We start from the raw sequence: 12,695 nt of genomic DNA, 5'->3' as shown, positions 1-12,695 counted from the left end.
GTGTGTGTGTGTGTGTGTGTGTGTGTATACATATATAAATATTACTCAGCCATCAAAAAGAATGAAATCTTGCCATGTACAATGATATGGATGGAACCAGAGGGTATTATGCTAACGAAATAAGTCAGTCAAAGACAAATACCATATGATTTCACTCACAGGTGGAATTTAAGAAACAAAACAGATGAATACAGGGGAAAGAAAGGAAAAAATAAGATAAAAACAGAGAGGGAAGCAAACTAAGAGATTCTTAACTACAGGGAACAAACTGAGGGTTGCTGGAGGGGAGATGGGTCGAGGGAAGGGATAACTGAGTGATGGACCTTAAGGAGGGCACTTGATATAAGATGAGCACTGGGTGTTATATGCAACTGATAAATCACTAAATTCTACCCCTAAAACTAATAATATATGTTAACTTAATTGAATTTAAATTAAAAAACTGGAAAAAAAATTAAAAAGAATACATTTATCTACATAAGCACCAAGCAACATACAGAACTGCTGAGTCACTATACTGTGACTATACTGTAACCTGAAACTAATGTTAACGCTATGTTAACTACACTGGAATTAAAGTTTAAAAAACTAAAATTAAAAAATGAGAAAAATAATATGGTTAAGTGTCAAGGTAAACTATACAAAATAGTATGACTCTAGTAGCACAGCAAAGGGACATTTTGGACAGTTTTACAAGGAAGTGAGGGAGTGGTCAAGGAAGAAATCTTGGCCTAAGAGAAGCACAGTTTAGAGATATTAAGTGATTTACCTTAATGGCCTCTACTTGTTGGCAGATCATTTTCAATAAAGAATTTTGATCTTCTGCCCATCGAGGTGGTGTTTTGGGAGAATACTAAAAAAATAATAAGAAAGTATTTAAAACATTTAGAACAGAAACATTCGGCAATGAAGTGATTCATTTCTTTCTACTTACCTTGTAACTTTTATTTGGTGATAGAGAATATATGCTGGGAGATGGTGTAGAATGTTTTATTTCTGAATCTGCATTTCGCAAAGAACCATTTTTATAAAAAGGACCTCCTTCACTATAGTCATCAAGTTCCTGCATGACCGAGTTAAGCATCTCTTTTACAGACTCCACTGGCACAGGCAACTAAAAAAAAAAAGGGCACCAAATCAAAGGCTTTAGTTTGCAAAAATAAACTAGCAACTCTGAAATAAATACAAAAACTTTATCTTACTAATTTGCTTTTATGTTCACTTTTGTGTAATAAGCACTTTATACTTAACATAGGAACACACATGAAACCGTTGTGTAATCTAAAGTCTTCTGACTCTAAAGTCTATCTCTTCTGTTAACCATAATAATGGTAGAGGAATGTTAACTTGGGAAGTTTTTCCACATGAACAAAATAAGCTACTTATTTTTATTAATTTTGAGTGGAGAGAGAAACACAGACGCTAGAAAGACAGTATCAATATCAATCTTATGTAAGAGATAAGACAGACAATATCAATCTTAACGTAAGAGCAGCAGCATGAATTAATCAACAAAATACTTGGAAGGTTGAACACAAATGAATTTAATACCAGCACGACAGTCTCAAACTGCTGACAGAAAAAAGATAATCCATAGCAAATGGAAAAGATGAGAAGAAATGCTCTGAAGGTGTCAGCAACTACTTTCAATTTCAGTGAAATGTTTAACTGCCAAATTAATTAATAACTAGTCTTTAGGCTGCAATATCTGCTTTCATTACACTGCCAAGATAACAAAAATTAGAAACCTTTTTAAATTCCCTATCAAGTATTTTTATAGAACAAAAAGTTAGATATCCAAGTTTAAGAAATATCAAACCTAAGACACAAAAGCAATGCTAATATTTACACACCATTTCTGTGCACTAAAAATAAATATTACTACTTTTGAAATTATCAAAATATAAAACCAAAGTAAAACTACTTACCATCCATTCAGCAATAGTAAGAAAGTACAAAGAGCCTGCAGCTTACCTTCTTGGCGACTGAAAGATTGGAATCACTGTCATCTAAAATCTTTATCAGGTAGTCCCTGGCCTTTCTCAGGCAATTTTTGCACTCTTCTTGTTCTTCAGGAGAAAGGGCATCATTTTCAATGTCTTCTGCTTTTCTGTGAAAAATCTAAGCAAAGAATGCTTTCATGAAAACAATTAGGTTTTTAAAACAAACAAACAAAAAAAACACTATTAATTCACATACCAACATCTACTTACCAGTGCAAGATTCCAGTAAGAAACAACGTTTTTTATAGATTCAAAAGCAGTCATAGCATCTTCTATATTTCCATTAACTACATCCAATATAGCAAATGTTATGTGTGCTTCTTCCTCGTATTCACCAACTTCAGATGCCTAAACACATTTAGTAATTTTTAGTCCAGCTGCCTCTCCCCCCAGAATATCAAACCCAAGTGATTTCCCAAAGATTTTACAGGACCTAATTAACAGCTCAGCCTTCTTTTCTGCCATGTTTGTGACAGCTAGTAGACTTTGAGAACAAGACAAGAATCAAAGAGCCAGCAATTGATTTAAGCAGTTTATACCTCTATTTCTTTGTTTATAAACTGGAAATCCATATCTCCAGTTCATTCACAAAGGGATCCTCCATTACCTGAATGTCTGCACTATGAAAATGTTTAAACAGAGGGTCCGTAGGTTCAGGAATACTGCTCTTCTTTTTGATTGTCTTCAACATTGGCAAAACTTTTTTCCAATAATGAACACTTCTGCCTATGTATTCCCGTTGATCATAAAAAGAATTAAGACCGCTGCCCTAAAATAGAAAGTTAGAAGCACACAACCTAAGGAACATAAATAACAGAATCTAAAAATTCCTTTATAAATGGTCTGAACTGATTAAAATTTCAAATCAAGGCAAAACAGAATCTCAAAAGTCACAGAACTCACTTTCCAAATGTTGGAATAAACAACCACCATAATACCAGTGATCATTCCAGACCCAACCTTTAAACACTTTCAATGATACTACCTAATGAGGCAACCCCATCTGTTTTTTAAAAGTTGCCATTTTACATAGCCCAAACTTGTCAGAGTGTCACAGTTTGGTCACAGAGTTAATAAACATCCACACCTAACCTCACCAAAGAACAGACCTCAAATATTTATAAAGATCTGTAACACCCTTAACCTACAAGGCCTTCTGTTACCAACAGGTAAAAAAAAATTTTGAGGCTGGATAATAATTATTATAACTTAATTATTAAGTAATAATAACAGCTAATATTTATGTCATGTTTACTGTGCCAGGCACTATTCTAAGTGTTTATATATTGGATATTAACCATTTTGTGGCAAGATTTAAAAAAATACATTTCACCTGGCAAAATGTGAATAAGCTGATACTATTTCTTTGAACTGAATTTAAGATTCAGTGAAAAGTCTGATTTTTAAAAACCAGATAATGTTCTTAAAAATTCTTACACTTCAGTGAACTCACCGTTTTCTGGAGGCATTTTGCCCAATGCACAAGCAGGGCAGGCTGAAGGCCATGCTTTTCCTGGCCCCTTAGTGTGTTTATGTCATGCTGAACTAGAAGTCTCAATTTTGCTGTGGTTCCAGGTCTAAAAAAAAGTTTAATAAAACTGATTTATAAACACAGTTCAAAACTTACATGTGTGTTAATCACATGAAAATTAAACTCAATCTTCACGTGAGAATTAGATACCTAGGCATTAAGTTTTTAAATAGGTTTTTAAGTTAAAAACTTAGGCTGTAAATGAAAGAAATGTTTTTATTTTACTACTTACATTGTTTTTCTGTGAATTAGATTACAAACTGCATCCCACCAAGATTTTTGTCTTTCTGTACAAAGCTGTTTACAAACAGGAAGTGGCAAGCATAGTGGCTGATAGAAGCTACAGTGAGAACTACATTTCTCCTTTAATTGTAAGTGGCTGGTATATATTACTCCAAGTAGAAATACCTGTTTTGTTTAAAGAAAATCAATTTAGGTTAGAAAAAAATTAAACAAAATTCAAAAATTTAATTTGTTAAAGTCTTTGCTTACTTCAAGATCTAAAATACATATTGATTCGGGTGCATTTGTTTCAAGTCTTGAGGTCTCCTGGGGCAAATGATGAAACAGCTGCTTTAGCCATTTCCGAACTGCAGGTAAGGCAGACAACGAATTCCATTGTAAGCCAAGCCAGGTAAGGTGCTGAAGACTACCATTATGTGCTCGAGTGGCACCTGAAATAAAGAGGAAAAACTGGCTTGAGGTTTTGGGAATCTTGCTTGTGCCATCAGTATTGCCAATTACTCACAATAAATGCATCTTAATTTTATAACTGCTTTTCTGTATCAAAGCTGGGTCAAATTCTATGCTAACCAAAGTCTCATGTTCCTACTAAAGGCAGTCACACTTCATATTTAGGAATTTTAAAAACAAGCTCCTTTCAAGTCCATCTAAGAAAAAAAGGTACTCACTAGAACTCAACAGAACACAGTAGCGACAGAAGCCACACAGTATGAAATCCTGAAACAATGGATTTTCAGTAGAGTCATTAAAACAATGGGATCCCACAACATTAATCCCTTGGGGTAATAAAGAGATCTTTTTTTCCCACAAGAAACTTAATACCGAAAAAGTTATGGGCTTTTAGAAGCGTAAAGAGGTACAACCTTTCTGGCAACATGGCAATTTGCAAGAGACTTAAAGGTGCTCATCAACTTTACTCCAATAATTCTGGTTTTAGAAAACTCTATGGAAAAATCTGAAATTTCACTGTATTTTTTACAGTGAAAAAACTGAAAACATCTTAGAACTCAAACAGTAAAAAGTGACAAGCATATTATGGCTAATTCATATAACAAATTATATTGCCAATAAAGTAGTTATTTATAGAAACAGATAAACAGGGAAAGAATTCATGATAGAAGACAATCACATGCACAGTATAAACAACTATTTAGAAGAATAACATTTCATCACTACCACTACCAACCCCCTCACACCATCCTACCCTCCCACCCAAAAATACCTCAAGGAATACAGGGAAATAGTAAGTCATTATTTCTGGGTAGTAAGATTATGAGATTATTTCTCCTTTTGCTTTTATTCTCCTAAAATAAAAGGACTGAGATACAAAATGTTTACTTTAGAAGATACAACTTACCAACATCATATCTAGCCAAATCATCAGGCTCTGGCGCTCGTACATCAATGTTTCCAATATCATCATTACCAAGAAAAGATCTATCCTTAGGTGACTGACTAGAAAACAGAGCATCATACAATGCAGACTGCCCACTTTTATTGGCAAAGGATTCTACAACCTCTTTTAAAAAATCTTGCTTGTCACGACTTAAGTTTAGCAGCATGTGTCCTGAAAAACAAATTATGTCCATTATTTAAAAAACAGATTATTTTTACTCACATCTCTCAACAGTTTCATTAATATACCCCACGGAAAAAAAAACATGATTATCTCAGAGCTAACCCTCCAACCCAGCAACTACAACTGAACAAAAAGGGTGCTTATGCAAAAAATGAACACAGATTACAGGTTTAACAGTTATCTTTATCTACCTGCTAGAGTGAAAAGAAGGAGACTAGAGTATGTCTGAAAAATGCCAAAAGTACTTAAAGTATTTACATTTTAGATGGAAAGTGTATCATTTAAGTGGCCGTAGGAGAGTAGAGCCAAGCTCAAATTCTCTGATCTGATACACTGATTTTCAAACGTAGCTGCTAAGAATCATCCTTGAAAAAGCTTTTAAAGAGTAATGATTTCCAGGGGCACCTGGGTAGCTCAGTGGGTGAAAGCCTCTGCCTTCAGCTCGGGTCATGATCCCAGAGTCCTGGGATCGAGCCCCACATCGGGCTCTCTGCTCAGCAGGCAGCATGCTTCCCCCTCTCTCTCTGCCTGCCTCTCTGCCTACTTGTGATCTCTGTCTGTCAAATAAATAAATAAAAACTTAAAAAAAAAAAAAGGTAATTATTTCCAGGCTACACTTCCTAGAGATTGATTCCACAGGTGAGGGGTGAGGAATCTATTTTTAAAAAACTCCCTTGGATGAAGTTTTAGTATATGCTAGAACATGGCGGAACCTCGAAAACCCTATGCACGTGTCGTGTAATTCAATTTATATAAAATGTCCAGAATAAAGAAATCTAAAGAGATAGAATATTAGTGGTGGCCTATGACTAGAGGGTTTGGGGGAAAATGGGGAGTGACTGCTAATGGTTATGAGGTTTCATTAAGAGGTGATGAAAATGTTCTAAAATAGATTGCACTGATGGTTGCACAATTACATGAACACACTAAAAGAGTTGTACATTCATATAAATTATATACAATGTGAATTTCATCTCAATTAAGCTGTTTAAGATAAAAAAACAACAACAACAACAACAAAAAACACCACTCTTTGGAATAATTCTGCTTGTCAGATCAGACTTAGCGCTCCGAAAATTTACAGACAAGTTTGGGAACATGCAGATCAAAGACATTAAAACACAGCTCACTTTACTAACTGACACTGCAAAAATATCTATGTCAGTCTTGCAAAGATAGATGACAGATATTTAAAAAAAAAAAAATGCAGTCATTTCTTCAAGGACTGGAAGTCCACCTCCTACAAAAAACCAAGCTGTGGGATAGAGGAGCAATATATGCTTTGACCAGTAACCTAACCATAGACAAAGCTTAGAGTAACTTTAATACTACTACTTGATCAACACGAAGTTCATTTAATTTTATATTAAAACTGCTTCTTACATTAAGCATTATGTTTCTTCAGTTCACTGCTTGATTCGCTAGCTACACAAACATCCTGAGAGAAGTGTCTGCTTTAGCAAAACCAGATAATATGGAATAGACCTTTAGAATCCATCTCAAATAATCAAAACCAGGAATAAATTTACAAATTCCAAAAGCCTAACAATAATTAAGTATATATCTTCCATCTTCTTTACTTGTCATCAGTTTCTTAAGGGATCCATGACTTCTTCACCTTTATATCCCCCATAGCAGTATCTTATAAATTACCAATGCTAAATGGCTGGCAAATCAGTTAATTAGTCTTAGTTCAGGAAGTGCTTTAAAATATTCAGAAGGAGGCTCTAGCAGCCAGATAAAGGAGGGGTTAAAGAGTTTCTCTCCATCCAGGAGCAAAAAGTATCAAACATTTGTTACCTTCTGAAGGAGAAATTTCTTCTAATTCTATCTTTATCTCTTGCCCTCACCCAATATGGTAAAGAGAAATAAGTGATTATGACAAATTATCTCCTAAACAGACAGATTATCATAAATGCTCTAACAGAGAAATTTTCCTTTTTCTTTTTAAAATAAAATTAAACATTACTATTACCTGATTGGCTTAGACGATCAGAGGCCATCATTTCCACCAGATTTTGTCCAACTTCTCCTTTTATTAACTTAATCTTTGGTCTTGGAACCTGATAATTTTAGAATCAAAGGTCTTAATTTAGTGATACCCATATATCTAATAGTAAGATGTCCCTTTCTATTACGTTGTGCTTTTTTGATGACGAACAGTTAGCCAATGGTTAAACCTAGCTGGAGCTGCGCTATTCCAAGTGGAAAAAACTGGGAATCGAGGAATTTACATAATATGTAAAAGATGCCTACAAAAACTAACTTCTGAGAAATTACTTTTTACTATAAAAGCACCTTCAAATGCCACACTGTAGACAGCACATTTTCAAAGAGTATGGTTAATGCGGGATACCCCTGGGATAAAGTGGGACAGCCAAGAGTGCAAAAGGACTCCACTCTTCCTCATCAGAATTAAATGGTTTCAAGACAGACTTTGTTTTAATGCCTAGCTGAAATGCAAATAGACTAATACCACAGCATTCCCTTGATCAAGAGTCTTAAAATTCTACCATTAGAGAAGCTGGCCTAATGTGGTTTTTTTAGGACCTCTGTGCCAGTCCATGCTTCCCCTGTAAGCTTATAACCATTTGATAATTACAAAAACATGATGATATAAAACTCAAGCATCAAGGAGGTTTCCATTATTTAACCATTCAATGGAAATGTGTGGTTAGGTGAGAGAGAGAGAGAGAGTGAGGTAGATGTTTATGTGCTGAAATGATATTAAACGGCAGATAAAGCATACCTCTACTGAGGCAAAAGAGTTTTTTTTTAAAGTAAAGAAAGGGTGTGTTTTATGCTTGCATATGCAGAAAAACTTCTAAATAGTAAAAAAACTGGTAGCAGTCATTATCTTATAGAAAAGGTATGAGTGCGTTCCCGGGTTTCGGCGCAAAAAAAAAAAAAAAAAGGTATGAGTGAATGGTTGAGGAAGGAAATTAAGTTTTTACTATTAAAAGGAGTCAAAGTTTAAAATAGTTGACTGTATTAACTTTAAAAATCATATATATTTAAAAAATTTAAGATTCCAGTTTCCATTAAAAATAACTGTCACCGGGGCGCCTGGGTGGCTCAGTGGGTTAAGCCACTGCCTTCGGCTCAGGTCATGATCTCAGGGTCCTGGGATCGAGCCCCGCATCGGGCTCTCTGCTCGGCAGGGAGCCTGCTTCCTCCTCTCTCTCTGCCTGCCTCTCTGCCTGCTTGTGATCTCTCTCTGTCAAATAAATGAATAAAAATCTTAAAAAAAAAAAAAAAAAAAAAAAAAATAACTGTCACCTACTTGAAGATTCTTTAAAATATTAATAGTAACCTTTTAGTACCTACATAAATTAGCAAACTTCATTAACTTTCCTAATTTTCACTAATACATATATTCTTCATGAACCTAAATGCTTCTGCTGAGCAAATAAGAACACTTAACATTGTGAGCTGAATGTCAAGGGTTTTTTAAAAATTCAGTATCATATGAACTAGAAGGAGGAGCCTTCCCTAAAAGTAATTCTACAGTGAATCCTTTTTTCTTTCCCTCAATCAAAAGACAGTTCTCTAAAACTACCAATAATTTTTATAAGCCAGGGTACTGGCAGACTTTTATTTCTTCTCATTTCAGAATTAAAGCAAGCTGTTTAAAGAAAACAAAAAAAAAAAACTACAAAAATGGATTGGGAAGGGATAATAGCCAAGCATCTCATCATCTCAAAATAATGGTTCACATTTTGGCATATTTCCTTCAGGTCATGTTCTTTGTATAAAGAATAGAATTATGTTTTCAAAGATAAATAAACTATTATATATGTTATTAATGTTATATAAATATTAACATACATACATCTTTCAATTAACATGATAAAATGCTTATGGTAGGGGCACCGGGGTGGCTCAGTGGGTTAGGCCTCTGCCTTCAGCTCAGGTCATGATCCCAGGGTCCTGGGATTGAGCCCTGCATCAGGCTCTCTTCTCAGCAGGGAGCCTGCTTCCTCCTCTCTCTGCCTGCCTCTCTGCCTACTTGTGATCTCTGTCAAATAAATTTTTAAAAATCTTAAAAAAAAAATAAAAAAATAAATGCATATGGTAAACACATTCTTCTATCACAGCTTACATAACCATCTCACAAAATTTACTTACTAGGTTTCTGTCCAAGTTATGCATGTCCATATTTTTGAATCAAATTTTACCCATATTTGAGATCATCTTATTACAGATTTCCAGAAATAGCAGAGTAAAAAAGATCAAAGTCTTCAAAGCGGTCTTCCAGTTACTAAGTCATAGCAATACAGACTGCCACCAACAATGCATCAACATTATCTATTTCACCTCACCAATACTGTATAAATCTTGTTATTTTTCAGCTATTGAGTTAACTATTTCATTTTGACTTCAATTCTACAGATTTATTCATATTTTTAATATATATCAGGACACACCTACATGCAAAATACAACAATCTCAGTGAAATGCCAACAACACCCAAAACCAGAAAAAGCTTACCTGAAATGCTATGAGATAGCACAATGTAGCCAGCTCAGAGAGAGCTCGCCATTGCACTTCACTATGCTGACCCATCTTCAGAAGCAGAGAACCAGCATGCATGTAGAAATGTCCTTTTACTTCTAAGAAGGTAGTTGAGAGTTCATCATTTCCACCCACATAAGATTTCACAGACTGAAGAGCACTATCAAAACTGCAATATTGAATTATTAAACAGGTATTAAACCTATTGCATTGCAAACAATGAGTTAATTAAAACAAAGGAATTTACTCCAAACTTCATCTTCCACATTCAAACTAATAATCCTTATTCTCTGCTTCATAAATTATGAATCAACTAGTGTTTATTTTTATTCCACATGCTTCTTATACTTCAAGCTTAACCTCTAGAAGGTCTTATTCCAGTTATTTCAGGCTCTTCACAATCACAAAAAAGATACACATCAAATGACAAGATTACGGACTATGGTGAATTCTTCATAACTGACCACAATAAAACTGGAAAACTAAAATATTTTCCAGTTTCTTCTTGATCACATGGTTTCATTATTTAATTCGAAGTTGGAATTTCTCCAATTAGAAAAGTCATTTTCAAATTATAAGTAAATAACTGATAAGATATTAAAGTTATCAATAACATAACTGCTCTTCTTACTATATAGATAACTACAGGCCTAAATTGTATTCCTATTATTTGTAAATGTACTAATTAATACTTCTAAATCCAAATGGAACTCAAGAATCTTCATTTTGAAGAAAAGCAACATTTAGTAGAAATGGGAAGCATGATTTCTAAGTAGGTTTATAGGGGGTGGGTTCCAGGAACTCCTAGAGTTTCTCAAGACCCCTTCAGGGTATCCATGAAGTTTAAGTTACTTTTATAGTACTCCTAAGAAATTGCCTTTTCCACCCTCACTTGCTCAGGTAACCAAAAATGTTTGCATATGTAAGTTATACAAAAGAAAATATCCTAAATATTTTCTAAAATAATCTGAAAGTTAAAATTCTTCTAAATACTACCCTTACCTTACCATCATAGGACACTTAAGAAAATTCTTCAAGAAAACTATCCTATCCCCTAACATCAGATGGAGAACAAGAATTACTTTTCAAACAAATGGACAGTCCAAACCAGGGACTGACAAACTATTTCTATAGGGCCACATACTAATCTGGCTATGCAGGCATACAATCTGTGACAGCTACTCAACTCCACCATCATAGTATATGAGCTGCTAAAGATAATACATAACAAGAGGCACAGCTGTGTTCCAATAAAAGTGTGTTTACAAAATCGGGCAATGAGCCATATTTGGCCTACAAGAGCTAGTCAACCCCTGCTCTAAACTAACACTGTTATACAAATCCGAGTGATGTTTTTGTTCAATGAAATTTATTTTAATAAAGTGGAGATATGGTCTTCCATATCTCCATTTTATTAAATCACATTTGATCAAAATCAAAATGTAGGAAAACAGAAAAATCATACATTATATTTTAGTTATCTTGTTTCTAAGCTAAAACAGCAAGAGTTCTCTGAAATACTAGTGATGCTAACTGCTTCTACTACAACATCTGACAGATGGAAGTCTATTTTGATTTTCACACAAGATTATATCGTTTTTGAAATAAAATATGAAACAGCAGTTAGAACATTTTCAGGACTGACTCTTTATTAAGCATGCCAAAATTGGATATGTAAGTATAATAATTTAATCAAGTCTGAACGATAACACAGTTTTCTAAAAATCAAAGTCATATAAAACCAATTATAATATCCCCACAGAAGAAATAAGATTCCAAGTGGTTTATTGTATTAACTATTACCCCTGGGTATGTTACAGAAATAGCAATGCAGTAAAGATGTTTACACTGATGAACTGAATCACTACAAAAAGAAAATCTATGATTGACACTGAAGTACTTTCCTTAAGTCAACATACCTTTCCAATAATTCTCTACTTTCTTGCACATCTCTAGTGGAGAGCGTAAGATGCATAAGGTTAGCATAGGCCAGAAGTAAATCTTTATTAGTAGTTTGCCAGTTACTTTTATCAGACTCCAAACACTGTAAAGATTCCAGATATTCCTATTTTGTAGAAAAAACACTCAATTATAAAACTTTACCAAGCACTACCAAATTAGTTTTATGCCTATAAACTCCTTTGCCTATCCCTATACTTGTAAAACTAGATTAATTTTTCATCAGCCTATGAAAACACCAAAAATACATACCTTAATTCTATTTATCTCTCTAATCTACCCATCATAAAGTTGAAAACATCCTAGTAAAAGGTTCATTTCACAGCTGCTATACACAAATGAAAGAAATTTAAGTTTTAGAGATCAGTGCTTAAATACAAAGTGATATATATTAACTGTCTGCATAGAAGTGTAGAGACCCAAATGTTTTTACCTACCTTAAGGGTCTGTACAACACATGAATTCCATTCTAAACTTGAACGCAGAGCTATGTTTTTCTCTGCCTCATGGCAGTGGCCCACAGCATCCTTCAATCTTTTATTTGAGCGATACAGTTCTACTAGTCTGATGTTCACATAGACATCATCAGGTCTTGCATAAAGTTCTGACTGAATCAAGTCAAAAAGTTTATTCCATCCATCTTCACCTCTGCAATCTAAAAGCTGTTCCTATTGAAAGAGCATCATTAATTTAGAGAAAGACCAGTCCAAGTTTAAGCACATCATGGTTCCTATGAGCACAATTCCACCATGTCTAGCTTTAGTAAATTATCACCAGAAGTACCATCCTATATAACCCAAATCTCATGGGAGAGAGCAGCTCCTAGCCCAGAAACTAAACCTCAAGAAATTTATGTGGAGAGAAA

General features: G+C 34.3%; 1 protein-coding gene across 2 annotated transcripts in view; it reads right to left on the bottom strand.

Annotated features, from left to right (window-relative positions):
* Positions 1 to 12,695, bottom strand: part of RANBP2 (RAN binding protein 2) — a 76,354-nt gene that overhangs the window by 31,013 nt on the left and 32,646 nt on the right. For both annotated transcript variants that reach the window (XM_032842420.1, XM_032842421.1), the window contains exons 5-17: positions 12,268 to 12,498; positions 11,791 to 11,936; positions 9,848 to 10,040; positions 7,332 to 7,419; positions 5,135 to 5,344; positions 4,027 to 4,208; positions 3,767 to 3,942; positions 3,457 to 3,580; positions 2,611 to 2,772; positions 2,214 to 2,351; positions 1,975 to 2,121; positions 935 to 1,114; positions 770 to 853 (exon numbers count right to left, since the gene is read on the bottom strand). In XM_032842420.1, the coding sequence (XP_032698311.1) occupies positions 770 to 853; positions 935 to 1,114; positions 1,975 to 2,121; positions 2,214 to 2,351; positions 2,611 to 2,772; positions 3,457 to 3,580; positions 3,767 to 3,942; positions 4,027 to 4,208; positions 5,135 to 5,344; positions 7,332 to 7,419; positions 9,848 to 10,040; positions 11,791 to 11,936; positions 12,268 to 12,498 (2,061 nt within the window). The remainder of the gene's footprint in view (positions 1 to 769; positions 854 to 934; positions 1,115 to 1,974; positions 2,122 to 2,213; positions 2,352 to 2,610; positions 2,773 to 3,456; positions 3,581 to 3,766; positions 3,943 to 4,026; positions 4,209 to 5,134; positions 5,345 to 7,331; positions 7,420 to 9,847; positions 10,041 to 11,790; positions 11,937 to 12,267; positions 12,499 to 12,695) is intronic.

This window comes from Lontra canadensis, unplaced genomic scaffold, assembly GCF_010015895.1.
Source record: "Lontra canadensis isolate GAN:19392208 unplaced genomic scaffold, GSC_riverotter_1.0 scaffold130, whole genome shotgun sequence".
Classification (NCBI taxonomy): domain Eukaryota; kingdom Metazoa; phylum Chordata; class Mammalia; order Carnivora; family Mustelidae; genus Lontra; species Lontra canadensis.
The sequence above is the reverse complement of the archived record's forward strand: the minus strand, read 5'-3'. Positions and strand labels throughout refer to the sequence as shown.